The sequence below is a fragment of the Ailuropoda melanoleuca genome, chromosome 6, assembly GCF_002007445.2.
Source record: "Ailuropoda melanoleuca isolate Jingjing chromosome 6, ASM200744v2, whole genome shotgun sequence".
NCBI classification, from domain to species: domain Eukaryota; kingdom Metazoa; phylum Chordata; class Mammalia; order Carnivora; family Ursidae; genus Ailuropoda; species Ailuropoda melanoleuca.
In genome coordinates this window covers 13,996,403-14,013,755 of record NC_048223.1, presented here as the reverse complement: position 1 = coordinate 14,013,755, position 17,353 = coordinate 13,996,403, and the positions used below count along the sequence as shown (strand labels likewise).

The 17,353-nt window shown below is 36.9% G+C and overlaps 1 protein-coding gene across 1 annotated transcript in view; it reads right to left on the bottom strand.

The window, feature by feature from the left end:
* Positions 1–2,540: 2,540 nt before the first annotated feature.
* The window catches only part of RYK (receptor like tyrosine kinase), a 95,119-nt gene continuing 80,306 nt past the window's right edge, over positions 2,541–17,353 (bottom strand). The window contains exons 15-16 of the mRNA XM_034661821.1: positions 3,918–4,054; positions 2,541–2,978 (exon numbers count right to left, since the gene is read on the bottom strand). Of these exons, the coding sequence (XP_034517712.1) occupies positions 2,867–2,978; positions 3,918–4,054 (249 nt within the window). The 3' untranslated portion in view covers positions 2,541–2,866. The remainder of the gene's footprint in view (positions 2,979–3,917; positions 4,055–17,353) is intronic.

Below are 17,353 nucleotides of genomic sequence, written 5' to 3'. Positions count from 1 at the left end.
AAGAGTCTTATTACTTTCCCCCTTGCCTCCCTACAATTCAATCTTTACAAAAGACCTGGCATAATATTTTTTAAATGACAAGTCAGATCATGTCACTCGCTTATTTAAAAATATCTTTGAATGAAGAATTCCATTTAGAATAAAATGTGCGCTCATGGGTTACAAGGCCCTGCTGCTCTCTGTTCCTGTGTCTCCCAGACCTCTTCTGGTACCCTCCCGTCCCTAACTACATTCTAGCCACACCAGCCTCTGTCCTCTTCTTCCAACAGCAGCAGCTGGAAGATGAGCAGGTAGGGCCAAGTCTAGAGGATAGCTTGTTCCTGCTTTAAGGCCTCTGCAATTATGTCTCTTCAGCCTGGACCTTCTCATAGCTGGCTTTTTGTCATTCAGATTTCAGCTCAAATGCCACCTGCTCAGAGAAGCCTGGCTAAATATTACACCTAAAGTTCTTCTCTATGATACTGTTCTTTCTGTTTTTCATAGCACTTACCAAAATCTTACTTATGTTCATTATCTGCTTCTCCCAACCAGAATGTAAAACCTAAAAAGGGAGGAACCTCATCTGTCCTATTCCCTGAATATTTTGAGAGCCAGACATACAGTGTGCACTCAATAAATATACATGTATTGAATGAATAACCCAATCCTCCTTGCTTCTACAAATAAAATTTTCTTACAATGGGGGTGTTGTAAGAAAGGACAGACTGTAATAGAGCTCTAGGTCATTAGAGCCAGCTTATAATACCACATCAGTGCTTTGTTAATTTGCTTCTTTCCTATAAAAAAGTATATTTTCTGCAAAATCTCTTCGGTAATATTCACACCCTACAACAAAACATTAGAAGAAGACCAGCCACAGACATCTTATAACTGCTCTTTTCATCGAAGTCAATGACTCCAAGTAGCTCAGCAAGAAAAATCTATTTGAAGTCTTAAACCACCTACTAAAACAAATGCACATACATAAAATAAAACAGCTTACAAACACTAAAAGATAAAGTTAAAGGCATCACACATCCCAGCAAACTGAGAGCACCTCTGAGAGCAACTGCTAATTTGGGATAAAAGATGTCAGCACTTTTTCTTTTGAACTGACCTTGTACAAAGAACTGTGATTTCTAAACAATGCAATAACCTGAACACAAAATAGAATGCACTGAATGTTGGAAAGGATGCTAGAGTTGAACCATTCTATGTGCATAATACATATAAGAACTAAATAAATATTTGTTGACTGAATGCCTTCTAAGATTACAGGTTGTGAACAAAAACATTTGTAACTTACAAAGAGTTCAAAGAGCTTTTAAAAAACTGGACATTCAGGGGGTTGAGTATTTCATAAAACCAAACAGTGTTATTAATAAATGGTACTCAGAGAAATCATGCTCTTTGCTTGCTTTTGGCAGAGCATGTGTTGTGTGAGCTATACTTCCAGATGTGGTGATTCATGAAACTTCTTTCACAGTGGCAAAAGCCTCCAACTGCTAAGACTTCTCCCTAATATACCTATGAGGATGGGAGTAGAGGCAGGTACCTGGAGGCCGAACTAGTTAGGAGGCTCATTCAATTATACCTTAGGCCAACTACAACCAAACATAAATACATACATATCCCTTATTTAATGGCTCTGGAGAAAAGTTTCAATGTTCTAATACTTCCTAGTAATAATGATCCCAACTTATTAGAACTTGGAGGTTGAGCAGAGTCAGCTATAACCGTGTGAGGGCTTAGAAGCCTGATTACATGGGTATCTATCTAGCTGGTATGTGTTCAAAGACTTACCAAACACCCAATCATTCATTATGAACAATATTTTCAATACTATAATAATAGAAAACAAATCCTTTAATTTTTCAAGTGTTTTAAGAAACAACTTTATACTTAAGCCAGACTTGAAGCGCAAAATTCACCAGTTTACTTTTTTTTGTTTTTTACACTATCCAGAACACCTGAAGCACCCTCTCTGTGCACAGCACTATTTCAGGTGCAATAAAAGGGATTCTTAACCTTAGAAACATGATTTCACTTTCTGGAATAGTATTATCTCCTTTTCCAGAGAGTAAACATAAATAAAACTGCCATCATTTACTACTGACTGACCTACCCCAAACCTACTTCTGGCTCATGGAAATGCTAATTCCTGTCAAATTTAAGTGTTTCAATGAACTCAGCTTTTACTTCCCCCAAAATAAGAAAGCAGAAATAATTTTCATTAAAAAAATAAAAAAGAAACAGTTTCCCACAAAAGGACAGTTTCAGTTTCTAAGTTTTTTTTTTTTTAATTTTTTCCCTTAGCTTCTAAGTTTTCTTCCTCCAATATTGCCTTTTCCTATACAAGGCAAACCAGACATCTTTTTATGCTGCTTTCCTTTTCCTAAGAAAAAGTAATGTACCTTGAAGACAAACCATTCCCAAGACTTGTGATAAATATTTAAAAAAAAAACAAAAACAAAACTTTAAAGGTGAAATCACCTACATTTACCTTGATGAAGTAGAAAAATAAAAAAGCAGTTGGCACTAAGATAGCTATTCCAAGTATCTGTGTTTAAACAATTTTTAAAACTGTTTATTTATTTTGTAAGAATGTACCCCTAGTCCAAAGTAACTATGTTTTAAAAAATTTTGGGCCAAAGAATTTACAAAAACCTTTTCAGTTCAACCTAATAAAAATGGTATCTAGAAAATATTCCACATTATTAAATCTGTCTTTAAAAGTTCAGATTCTAAAGCATTCTTAAGGCACGGTGTTCCGGAAGACATATGTGCTTCTGCTGGTGTTGCGTGATGTACGAAGCGTCTATGACTGGTTCCAAGGGAGCCCCAACAGGCACCATGCTCCTGATGCCATGGGACTGTGAGAGGAGAGTCACACATAGGCCCCCAGGGCTGCGTGGAACTCCGTGAGACACTGTACCAGCTGCTGGAACTTGGGCCTCTCCTCCGGGTCTAACGCCCAGCAACAAGCCATCACAGCAAATCTGCAGAGTGACAAAAATGGGAAATTGGGCTAATGACGAAACAGTACTCCTAATCTTTTGGCCAATTTGATGCCAGTTGTTTTTTGACTACAGGTGGGCATGGGGAGAATGACATACTAAAAATCAATGAATATTACTGTATGTTGGCAGTTCTAAAATGAAAAGAAACTAAACTGAGTTATCTGGGCTTTATGTGGATTTCAATTCTTCATGATGTCGTATCAAAATACAACAGCAAATATAGAGATTTCATGCAAATCCCTAAAACACAGACAAAATAATAACCTGTGTTTTCTGAGAGAAAGAACTTGGAGGAAGGGGAAGGTTAATCTAAGCTCTAAGAACCCTGGATCAACAGTAAAATCAGTGCAAAAGTTGCCACCTCACCATGGTATAGAAACCTTCAGGGGAGTCAGGAACCAAGACCACAGTCATCTGTACACTCGATCCCCCGTGAACAGCCTCCTGCTCACCATGCTCCCTATATACGGGAAGATTTCCTACATGGTGAAGGCAGGAAGCAGGAACTATCTCAGCCTGGAACACTCCCCTTAAATATCAGTTGACACCAAATGGCAAGGCAGGATGACAATGAGAAAAGGTTTTCTATAACTAAGGCTGTATAAATAAAAGTCGGATACTCACACTATATAGAATAACGGACACAGGATTCAGTATTTTCTTACTATGTACATTATTGGTCTCTCAGATTAGACTAAGCACTACAAATATAAGAACTACAAAATATTCTGATGTCAAATGTATTAAAGAGTGAATGAGTCTGGCTGACTCTGGTTCTCTATGAGTCTAATTCAAGTCCAAAGAGTCATTACTTTCCAAAGGGAAGTCTCTGTATGAATACGGACACCTGCTCTTCTTCTTTGATCCCAGTATCATAAACGGAATGAAACCCACGTCTTCAAGCTCAGAGAAACTCACAGCTCATCAGGACAGTTGATTGGCTGGGCTATTCGGTAACCATCTTTCAGGTATGCAGCCATCTCAAAGGGATCAATGTCCACATAGGGTGTCTGGCCCAGAGTCATGAGCTCCCACAGCGTCACTCCAAAGGCCCACTGAGGAGAGAAGGAGAAACACAATGAGGGAATATTTTAGAACAGTTGTCAGAGTGCTGCTGCCCATGCCCAGGTATGGACCAAAGATAGCACCCAACTCTTAAGGAAAGCAAAATATTATCTACAAAAAGAAGTCTACCATAGCTAGTTAGTTTCTCTTGCTGGGACAGAAAAGAGCATTTTAATGAGTGCACCCTTTAATAGGAATATCATTATTACAAATTCTAAGGTAATTAGATTCCTTGTAAAGAAAGGTTTTTACTTTTGATTCCAAGATCAACCATCCCAAACTGCTAATTAGTCTAGGATTTTCCTAATATGAAAAATCTGTTACATTAAATAACTATAGCTAGTCTGTATAATTGAGAAGTGGAAAATGAATATGACAGCCTAACTGGAGGGAAGAGCATTCTGAATACGTTAAATATGTAAACTATGTAAAATATAAGATGTCATAGATTTTTACTATATTCAAATAATTTAACAGATAAAAGTATCCTGAAAAAATATCTTTTTTTTCTTTTAAGAATTTATTTTTATTTATGTGACAGAGAGACAGCCAGTGAGAGAGGGAACACAGCAGGGGGAGTGGGAGAGGAAGAAGCAGGCTCCCAGCGGAGGAGCCCGATGTGGAACTCGACCCCGGAACGCCGGGATCACGCCCTGAGCCGAAGGCAGACACTTAACGACTGCGCTACCCAGGCGCCCCCTGAAAAAATATCTTCTAACCTTGCTTGAGTAAAAGATCAGATTTATTTAAAATCAACATGTGAACTATTGGCAGGAACAGAAATCATAAGTAGTGATGAGAGTGTTCATTCATGGTCCAACCAGAGCTCCCCATTTTGCCCAGCTGTGGTTACACTGGCTCATAGGTATTGTGCAGAGGGCAGGCAATGTGTCCACACAGAGTTACTGCCATGCAGCCAGAAAGGACTCAGAGCAGGGACTCCTGCTGATCCGCGGCCACTCATGAACTCTGAGGTCAGAACAGCTGAAGTTGGATGAGGAGGAAGGTATCATTTTTATGAGTCCCTTCTATTCTAGACATTTTGAATCCTTTATCTCCAAAACAAACCTGTAAGAAGCACTGGTAGCCCAATTTTACAGGTAAGAAAACTGAGGCTCAGAGAAGTAACTGGCCCAAAAACCAAGATTTTTTAATGAGTGAAGGAGAGAGAAATAGAGAAAAAGAAAAAACACAAGTCAAAAACAAGTCTGTTTACAAGATCTGGGCATAGTGCATTAAATTTTAAGTAATTATTTTTCAGTAATAACGAAATCCAGAAATACTCCCTAGAATATACAGGTTGTTTTTTAAAAACCTTTTGTTAGTGAACAATAGCTTTATTTCTTAATATAATCTATGAAAACAAAACAAAAAAACAGTGGAAAGATATCTTTTAGGATATTAAAAATGGAGAATTCTATACCAAACCAAAATATACTTCAAAAATGAAGGCAAAAATACAGATTTTTTTGGACAAACAAAAGCTGAGATGGAACTCTGGACCAACAAAGAAATGAACAGTATTAAAAACATGAGTAACAATTAGATTTTTTTCTTATTTTCAAGTTCTTTAATAGATGGTTTAAAGCAAAAATAATTAACAATGTATTGTGCGGTTTATAATGGATATAGTAGTAAAATGCATGCCCACAGTAGCATAAAGGATGGAAGATGGTAAGTGGAAATAAATGCTTACTTTAAACACGAATAGTATAATATTATTTGAAAGTAGAAGGTGTACACTGTAAATGCTAGGACAGGTTTCTCAACTTCAGCACTATGTATATTGTGGGCTGCATACTTCCTTGTTGTGAGAGGGTATCCCATCCATACCTTATGGGATGTTTAGCAATACCCCTGGCGTCTACTCACTAGATGCCCCAAGTGTGATAACTGAAAATACCTCCAGGTATTACCAAATGTCCCCTGGTGGGGAGGGCAAAACTGCCCCCACTTGAGAACCACTCAGCTAGACTAATCAAAGAAAATAAAGGACAAAAATTACTGATATCAGAAATGAAAGAGGGACCATCATTACATCAAAAAATACAAACTCAACTTTACAACAATAAGTTCAGTACCTTAGATAAAATGAACAAATTTCTCAAGACACAAATTACCGACAAATGTAAGAATAATTAGAAAACTTATGTATCTTTTATCTATCAAAGAAACTGAATTTGGGGTGCCTGGGTGGCTCAGTCGCTTGAGCATCTGCCTTTGGCTCAGGTCATGATTTCAGGGTTGTGGGATGGAGCCCTGCTCAGCGGGGAGCCTGCTTCTCGTTCTCCCTCTCCCTCTGCCCCTCCACTCGTGCTCCCTCTCAAATAAATAAATAAAATCTTAAAAAAAAAAAAAAAAGAAGAGAAAAGAAATTGAACTCATAGTTAAAAATCTTTGCACAAAGGTTGGCTCAGTCGCTAAGTGCCTGCCTTTGGCTCAGGTCATGATCCCGGTGTCCTGGGATCGAGTCCCGCATCGGCTCCCTGCTCAGTGGGAAGTCTGCTTCTCCCTCTCCCACTCCCCCTGCTTGTGTTCCCTCTCGTTGTCTCTCCCTGTCAAATAAATAAATAAAAATATTTTTTAAAAAGATTTTTTTTTTCATGAAGAAAACTGCATATTGTTTCAACTGGGTGAATTCCATCAAACTTGAAAGAAAAAAAAAATAGGACAAATTCGTATTAGTTTCCTAGGGCTGCCATAATAAAGTACCACAGACTAGATGGCTTAAAAAACAGTATCTATTATCCCACAGTTCTGGAGTCTAGAAGTTCAAAATCAAGGTGTCACCAGGGCTTTGCACCCTCTGAAACTCATGGGGAAGGATCCTTCCTTGCACACGCCCAGCTTCTGGTGGTGGCCAGAAGTCCTTGGTGCTCCCTGGCTTGCACATGCAGCCATTCACGCTCTGCCTCCGCGTTCATGGACGTTCTCACCTCACTAGTCTGTATCTCTTCTTATGAGGATACTAGTCATGCTGAATTAAGGTGCACCCTAATTGAGTATGACCTCGTCTTAATATTTTATCTGTAATGACCTTAGTTCCAAACAATGCCATTCTAAGGTACTGGGGGTTAGGACGTCAACCTATTTTTTAGGGGGGCACAATTTAACCTACAACACAATCCTACACAAACTCTTTCAAAACACTACACTGAAAACTAAGGATGGACTGTATGGTGACTACCACAACATAATAAAAAATTAGTATAAATTTAAAAAAAAAACAGAGGAAGGGGACTATTTCCCAACTCATTTTGAGGCCAGCATTCCCTTAAATACCCAAACCAAAAAGTTAAGTCTTTGGAACTTAGTATCTTTTTCATTAACAGATCGTTACGGTGGAGCAATACTCATCCCAGAGGTCTGTGTTTTTGAAGGGGGTGGGGGAGGAGAGGAAGGGAAGAATAGATGAGGATGGATGTATAGTTTTAAAATCCCCACAGAGGGGCACCTGGGTGGCAAAGTCGGTTAAGCATCTGACTCTTGGTTTTGGCTCAGGTTGTGATCTTGGGGTCATGGGATCAAGCCCGAGGTCGGGCCCTTCACTCAGTGTGGAGTCTGCTTGGGTTCTCTCTCCCTCTGCCCCTCCTGCTTGTGCTCGCACTTTCCTTCTCTGACATAAATAAATCTTTTTTTTTTTTTTTAAAGATTTTATTTATTTACTCAACAGAGATAGAGACAGCCAGCGAGAGAGGGAACACAAGCAGGGGGAGTGGGAGAGGAAGAAGCAGGCTCATAGCATAGGAGCCTGATGTGGGGCTCGATCCCACAACGCCGGGATCACGACCTGAGCCGAAGGCAGACGCTCAACCGCTGTGCCACCCAGGCGCCCCTAAATAAATAAATCTTAAAAAAAAAAAAGAAATCTCCATAGAAACAGAGCCTACTGGAATTTTCCTTAAAACTACTGGTTTAAGGGGCACCTGAGCGGCTCAGTCGGTTAAGCGTCTGCCTTTGGCGCAGGTCATGATCTCAGGATCCTGGGACTGAGCCCCTTGTTGGGCTCCCTGCTCAGCGGAGAGCCTGCTACTCCCTCTCCCTCTGCCACTCCCCCTGCTTGTGCTCTCTCTCTCTCTATCCGTCAAATAAATAAATAAATAATCTTAAAAAAAAAACAAACAAAAACAACTACTGGTTTAAAAACGGAAAAGCGATTTCAAACTAACAAAAGTTAAAGGAAGGTGCCTACATACATCCAGGTATCTATCTTAAAAGTGTACTCTAGGTAAACTTTTAATAATGACAATGATTAGTAATGCTTAATTTTAAAAATGTCTAATTTCCATATGGAAGGTAGTTCACTACTCTGATGGAACAGAGCCCAAAAAAGTAAAACTGGTTGGGTGTTCCCACCCCTTCTTCATGAAATAAGATGGATCTGTTCTTATTCACTGATTGTGGCAGCAGCTGTAGAAAAGGAATAATCAATCCAAACTAGATTCTGGAGGAAGAAACAATGGGAATTAGTAACAAGTGAATACTGCCATTTTGAACACAGGACTAACCCCATCCACTGACAAGGGAGGTACTCTCTAACAACTTCCAACTCTAAGGGACCTTCACAGTTATTGCTGCTGGTATCCGAGATATGGAAGGTACACAGGTATGAAAACAGTATAATCTGTATAAGCTGATTTTTAAAAATTACTTATTTCACGTTGTTTTGTCCACATTATTAACACTAAGCATCCATGTAAGGTTCTCATATTACACATTGCAACACCAAAAAAACACCAAAATGAAGAACAATAAAGCCAAAGGGTACATTGCAGTTTCATTTCCTTAAAAGCCAACAAAAGTGATTAATTACATGTTGGCTCACCAAATCTTTAAAAAAAACCAAGACCAAATAGCACAAGGATGATTTGTGGAAAAACTGCTCTCTAAAGTCTTCCGATAACTAAGCCATTTAAAATTCAGACAGACTTATTCTATAATTTCCTTTTGTTTGACGTCGTTGGAAAGGGGGCAATAAGAAGGTCAAGCTGTTTTTTCCAGAGTTTTATGAAAGGCTGCTGCTACATCCGTTTAAAAAACATTTAGAGAATAACAATGTTCTTTTATTCATCTTATTCCTCTTCTCCCAATCTGTATTATTTTATAGCTTCTAAATATATAGGATATGAAACTTTTTTTCACTAACAACACACACTGATGTGAGCTGTAAAAGTATAAAAATAAGATTCTTTTTTACTCTTTAATGTAATATTAACTAATGCTGGGGCTATTAAAAGATTTCCATTCTGTCACTTCAGGAATTTATAAGGCAAGGCTGACCTCAGTATACTATATACTGCTGAGAAAAGAATTTTGTCCATTTCTAAAGGGTCTCATCTGACCACAACAAAAGCAGCACAATCAGTTGTTTTATGACTGGCCTTTCTGTTAATACTAGAAACCTAACATCCCATTCTCACATAGGAAATGGGATTCAGATGACCAAAGTGCAATTAATTTAATCTGGGTCAAGTACTTTCCAAGCTTGACAAATGAGAAGAATCATCTAGGGTGTCTGTTACAAGTATAGATTCCTCAGTCCTATCCTAGTAATTCTGAAGCCTGGAACTCAGTATTTTAAACAAGAGTCTTTGTTTAGTCTTAAGATCTAGCAAATTTAGAAATTAATCTTAGGTGTGTTAGCAGTAGTGTCAGATAACAAAGACAGTCTTTATTTTTATTTTAGCATGGCTGACATTCAATAAAATGCACATAATGTGCTCAATTTGGTAAGTTCTGATATATGTATACACTCTTACAAGCACTGCCACAATCAAGATAATGAACATATCCATCACCTCCAAAAGATTCTTCCTGCTCTAGAACCCTTTGCTCCTGGCACCTCACCACCGCCACCCCTACCATGCCCAAGTAACCATTAATCTGCTTTCTGTCACTAGTTCGCATTTTCTAGAATTTTATATAAATAAAATCAGTCAAACAGTGCATTTCTTTGCCTAGCTTCTTTCATTTAGAATAATGATTCTGGCATTCATCTATGACACAGCATGTACTGACAATTCATCCCTTTCATTGGTGAATAGTAGTCTATTATATGAATACAGCAGCTTGTTTATCCATTTACCTGTTGATGGACATTTGATCATCTCCAGGTTTAGTTACTGAGAGCTGTTACAAACATCTGTGTACAAGTACTGGTAAGGATATATGCTTTCATTTATTTAGAAGCAAAATGACTGAATATGGTAGATACATTTAACTTTTGGGGAGCGGCGAGGGGCAGAAGGGAAGGGAGAGAGAGAATCTAAGTAGGCTCCATGCTGGGCCTCACAACCCTGAGATCATGACCCCAGACGAAATCAAGAATCGGACGCTTAAACGGATGAGCCACCCAGGTGCTCCAGGTATGTTTAACTTTTTAAGAAATTGCCAAACTGTTTTCCAAGGTGAACATACCATATGTAATACCAGCAGCAGCATAAGAAAGCTACAGTTCCTCCATATCCTTGCAAACACTTCAGTCTTTAATTTTAGCCATACAAATGGGTGTGTAATGCTATCTCACTGTGGTTTTACTTTGCATTCTCCTAATGACTAATGAATTTGATATTTTCATGTGCTTATTTGCCATTTGTATATCTTCATTGGTGAAGCATCTCTTCAAATATTTTGCAATTTCTGTTACTGAGTTTTAAAATTTCTTTATATATTTTGCATGTATTTCCTTTATCAGATGTGTATGACTTGCAAATATTTTCTCTGAGCGTGACTTATCTTTTCATTCTCTGAATACTGTATTTCAAAGAGCACAACTTTTAAATTTTGATAGCCTGATTTGTTCTTCCAGGGATCTTGATTTGGTGTCCTAAGAAATCTTGCTTAACACAAATTTCCAAATGATTTTCTTCTTTGTTCTCTTCTAAAAGTGCTATAGTTTTTATTTTACATTCATGTTTCTATTTTGAGTTAATTTTTGTATATGTGGAGCAAGGTTTGGATCAAAGTTCACTTTTTTGGTAGCTGGATGTCCGACTGCTCCAGGACTGTTTAAAAGATAATCTTTTCTCCACCGAATTGCCTTTGTATTTTTTTGCAAATTAATTGTCCATACATATGTGGGTCAACTTTTAGGTATTCTGTTCTATTTAATCAGTCTACCTTCATGCCAACATTACACTGTCTTGATCAGTGCAATTTTAAATCAGACCTCCAACTTTTCTTTTTCTCAAAGCTGTTTTGCTATTATAGGTCCTCTGAATTTCCATATCAATTTTAGAATCAATCTATCAATTTCTACTTCAAAAATTAAAAGGCTGCAAAAATTTTCTTTGGGACTATGTTAAAATCTATAGATCAACTTGGGGAAAACTAACATCTTAATATTGAGATTTCTGATGAAGAAATAATGGTATAGCTCTACATTTATTATAGGTTTTTAATTTCTCTCCGTGTTTTATAGTTTTCATTGTGTAGATATTTCACATTTTTGTCAGATATATTCTTAAGAATTTCATATTTTTGGACACTTTGATGTTTTTAAAAAACTTAGGGAAAGAAAACAATATAGAGATTCCTCAAAAAATTAAACATAGACCTACATACAATCTGTAATTCCACTACTAGGTAACCAAAAGAAACGAAAACAGTATTTTGAAGAGATAAAGGCACCCCTATGTTGACTGCAGCATTATTCACAATAGCCAAGATATGGAAACAACCTAAATGCCCATCTACCAATGAATGCATAACAAAGATATACACAACAGAATATTATTCAGCCATGAGGAAGGATATCCTGCCATTTGCAACAGTATGGATGGACCTTGAATATATTATGTTCGTGAGAAGTCAGACAGAGAAAGACAAGTAATATATGATATCATTTATATGTGGAATCTAAAAAAGTCAAACTCATGAAAAACAGAGTAAAATGGTGGTTACCAAGAGATGAGGGGTGAGAGGATAAAACTGATGTTGTTTAAGGGTACAAACTTGCAATGAGTAGTAAATAAGCCACAGTGATCTAATGCATAGTATAATATAGACAATAATATTGTACTGCAATTACATAATGTGATATTATGTAATAACATTACAATCATTATAGCAATCATTACAATATATAAATGTATCCAAGTAACACGTCGTAACCTTAAATTTATATGTCAAATACATGCAATAAATTAAGAATGATCCAAAAAAATCTTTTAATTTCTGATTTTTCATTATTTGTATATAGAAATACAAACTGATTTTTATACATTGATCTCATATCCTATAATCTTTTTTTTTAATTTTTTTATTATATTATGTTAGTCACCAANTTTTAATTTTTTTATTATATTATGTTAGTCACCATACAGTACATCCCTGGTTTCTGATGTAAAGTTCGATGATTCATCAGTTGCATATAACACCCAGCAAACCATGCAATACGTGCCCTCCTTACTACCCATCACCCGTCTATCCCATTCCCCCCCACCCCCTTCCCCTCTGAAGCCCTCAGTTTGTTTCTCAGAGTCCATAGTCTCTCATGCTTCATTCCCCCCTTCTGATTACCCCCTTCTTCATCCCTTTCTTCCCCCACCAATCCTCCTAGTTCTTATGTTCCATAGATGAGAGAAATCATATGATAATTGTCTTTCTCTGCTTGACTTATTTCACTTAGCATTATCTCCTCCAGTGCCGTCCATGTTGCAGCAAATGTTGAGAATTCGTTCTTTCTGATAGCTGAGTAATATTCCATTGTATATATGGACCACAGCTTCTTAATCCAGTCATCTGTTGAAGGGCATCTCGGCTCCTTCCATGATTTGGCTATTGTGGACAATGCAGCTATGAACATTGGGGTGCATATGGCCCTTCTCTTTACTACGTCTGTATCTTTGGGGTAAACACCCAGTAGTGCAATGGCTGGGTCATAGGGTAGTTCAATTTTTAACTTTTTAAGGGACCTCCACACTGTTTTCCAGAGTGGCTGTACCAACTTGCATTCCCACCAACAATGTAGGAGGGATCCCCTTTCTCCACATCCTCTCCAACAATTGTTGTTTCTTGCCTTGTCTATCTTTGCCATTCTAACTGGCGTAAGGTGGTATCTCAGTGTGGTTTTGATTTGAATTTCCCTGATGGCTAATGATTTTGAACATTTTTTCATGTGTCTGTTAGCCAATTGTATGTCATCATTGGAAAAGTGTCTGTTCATATTCTGCCCATTTTATGATTTATTTGTTTCTCGCGTACTGAGTTTGAGAAGTTCTTTGTAGATCTTGGATATCCTATAATCTTTTTAAACTTATTAGTTTTACTATTTTGTTATAACACTAGATTTTCTTCATAGATGATCATGTTGTCCACAAATAATTCCTTTTTCCTATCCAATCTTTGTGTGTGTGTGTATGCATTTCCCTTTTCTTGCCTTAGTGCTCTGGCTGGAACCACAAGCACAACACTGAAGAGAAGTGATAGAGAGTGGGCATTCTTGCCTTGTTCCTGTTTTAGGTAAAATAATTCAGTCTTTCAGCATTAAGTATAATGTTAGCAATAGGTATTTTTGGTTTTGGTAGATGCCCTTTATCAGAAAGTTCTCTTCTATTCCTACACTGCTGAGAATTTTTATTAGGAATGAATTTAGATGCTTTCCTAATACTTCTTCTGCATCTACTGAGATGATCATATAGATTTTCTTTTTTAGTGTGTTAATATAGTACATTGCACTGCTTGATTTTCAAATGGTAAAACAAACTTGTATTCTTGGGATGAAGACTATGTGGCCATAATATGATTTTTAAAATATACTTTGGTTTGTATTTGCTAAACTTTTGTTTAGAATTTTTGCATCAATGATCATGAGGAATAATGATCTGTAGTTTTCTTTTCTTCTTCTCTCTGTCTGGTGTTATTTCAAAGTAGTGCTGACCTCACAGAATGAATTAGAAAGTATTCTTTCCTCAATTTTCTGAAAGAGTGTATAGAATTTGTATTATTTCTTCCTTAAATGTTTGGAATGCCAGTGCCCTAAAATTCACTCTGGACCCAGAGTTTTCTCTTTCAGGCAGGTTTTTAACTAAACATTCCAATTCTTTAATAGATAGAGGGCTATTCAGATCATCTACTTCTTGAATGAGCTCTGAAAGTTGTTCTCCAAAGAATTTGTCCATTTCACCTAAGTGTGTGAATTTACTGAGAAAAAGTTGTTCATAATCTTCTTACTACCAAATACCTGTGAGAATCTGTAATGCTATCACCTTTTTCATTCACTACATTATTATTAATTTGCAACATATTTCTTTTTTCCTGATGAGTCTGGTGAGAGATTTATCATAAATAGTTTTCTCACAATTAAATACTGATTTCACTGATTTTCCCTCATTTTTCTGTTCCATATTTCACTGACTTCTGTCTATATTATTTCTGTTCATCTACCTACTTGCGGTTTAATTTGCTGTTTTTCTAGTTTCTTAAGGTAAAAACTAAGGTCACTAATTTGAGACTTTTCTAATATTGATGTTAAATAGTATATATATTCCCCTTTGAGAAGCATCCCCCAAACTTTGCAATACTGTATTTTTTTCATTTAATTCTAAATACTTCATAATTTCTTTTTTGATTTCTTCTTTTAACACATGGGTTATTTGGAAGTGTATTATTTAGTTTCTAAATAATTTGGGAATTTTCTAGATTCCTATTTTTTATTTCTTTTTTTTTTTTTTTTTTAAAGATTTTATTTATTTATTCGACAGAGATAGAGACAGCCAGTGAGAGAGGGAACACAAGCAGGGGGAGAGGAAGAAGCAGGCTCATAGCGGAGGAGCCTGATGTGGGGCTCGATCCCATAACGCAGGGATCACGCCCTGAGCCGAAGGCAGACACTTAACCGCTGTGCCACCCAGGCGCCCCTCTATTTTTTATTTCTAATTTAATTTCACTATATGTTCATAAAACCTTACTGTATATGAATTGAATCTTTTTATATTTACTGACTTGTTTCATGGCCCAGAATATGGTCTATGTTAGTAAATATTCCACATACACTTGAAAAGAATATGGATTCTGCTGTCGTTGGGTGGAATGTTCTGTAGTTGTCATTTAGATCAAGTTGGTTGATAATGTCATTCAAATCTAAATCCTTAATGAAATACATTCAATTATCTTTTAAAGAGATTAAAATAATATAAAAAAACATATATATATGCATATAGTTACCATTTCTAGTGCTCTCTGTTCCTTTGTATAGATCCATATTTCCATCTGGTATTATTTATTGGTTCCTAAAGGACTTTTTTTAACCCTTTTTGTAATATGGGTTTGCTGATGACAATTATTTCAGCTTTGGTATTTCTAAAAAAGTCTTTATTTCTGCTTCATTTTTGAAAGATATTTTCACTGGGTATAGAATTCTATATTTACAGGATTTTTTCTTACAGTACTTTAAAAATGTTTAACTGTCTTCTCCCTTGCACTGCTTCCAATGAGAAATTTGTTGCCATCCTTTTCTTGGTTCCTTTGTGTATTAACATGTTTGTTTGTTTGTTTTCTGGCTGCTTTTAAGATTTTCTCTTTATCACTAGTTTTGAGCAATTTGATTATAATGCACTATGGTTTAGTTTCTTCTTGCTTCTTGAATTTGGGGTTTGTTCAGTTCTTAGATCTGTGGGTTTACAGTTTCCACCAAACGTGGAAACATTTCAGTCTTTATTTCCTACTCTTTCTGTCCCTCCCTTTCACTCTGTGAACCCCAATTACAAATATATTCAGGAATGTGAAGTTGTCCCAATATGAGCTCCTTCTTCAACAATTTCCTGTATCTTCTCTCTCCGTCTATCTCCTGCTTTAATCCCATCTCAGAAGAAAAGCATTCCTCCTCCCATGCCAAGACTACATCTTTAACCTGGCCTCCTGAGCCCATTCACCTATCATCTCTTGGACCTCCCCTCCAACAACCAGTTGTCTAATCTCCTTCTCCCTGGCCTAAAAACCAAACCAAATGGACCCAATAAAAAACAAATAAATAAAAAATTTTAAAAGCAACAAAATGGAAAAGTAACAAAATAAAGACTTTTTCCAAAAACCAGATATTCTACCTGCTATCTTCAACTGTGTTATATCTTCACACTGACTTAAGATTTACTCCAACAGCAGAACTGAAGAAAAGTACAGATGAAAGACTGCACTAAAGTTTTCAGAAACATGGGGCCCAGGTAGGAAGGCAGAGTAGACATCTATGCAATATATCTGATAGTTAAGAGAGGAGCCTCAGTGCACAAAGGTCAATTAATAAATGTACTCATAAATAACAACTGTAGTTAAAAGAGACGGAATCTCTGAAGTAAAGTCTTTGAGAGTGAGACAAGGAGAAATGTGAGATTCAGCATAGAAATAAAGAGGGTAAGTCTATGTGAGCCACTCAGAATTCTTTTACACATTCAAGTACACAGCTATCCAGGGATAAGATTAACATAGCTGGCTGTGAATGCTTTTAAAATAAATGACCCAAAAGGTATACATATGTACATCAATTTCAATTGTGTAACTATGGAACACCTGCTAAAAGAAAATAAGTAAAGCAGAGTTTCCATTGCCCATTCTGGGAAGAATGACTTATGCATAAAAATATAAGGTAGCAATGGTAGGTACTACCACATCAGTATGAAATTCTCTGGGGGTACAAAGAAGACCATTACCTTGTGTCTTTGGACCCAACAGGAATTCCAGATTGGATGAAATGCAAAATGCAAAGAAATGTACAATGGAAAATATAAAACTAAAAAGGGAAAATAAGGCAAGAAACAGAAAGCTCTGAAAACCAGGGGAAGAAGTATGGATCTTTCTTTACCAACTCGCCGTAATTAAGAGTTCACTTTGAAAATTAACAACTCAGGAAACAACAGATGTTGGTAAGGATGCAGAGAAAGGGGAACACTCTTACACTGTAGGAGGAATGCAAACTACTCCAGCCACTCTGGAAAACAGTACAGAGGTTCCTCGAAAAGTTTAAAACAGAACTATCCTACAACCCAGCAATTCCACTAGGAGGTATTTATCCAAAGGATACAAACACAGTGATTCAAAGGGGCACATGCACCCCAATGTTTACAGCACCAATGTCCACAATAGCCAAAATATGGAAAGAACCCAAATACCCATTGACAGATGAATGGATAAAGAAGATGTGGGGTGTATGTGTATGTATGTGTGTGTGTGTGTGTGTGTGTGTGTGTGTGTGTGTGTGTGTATAAAAGGATATTACTCAGCCATCAAAAGGAATGAAATCTTGCCATTTGCAACAACATGGATGGAAATACAGAGAATTATTCTAAACGAAGTCA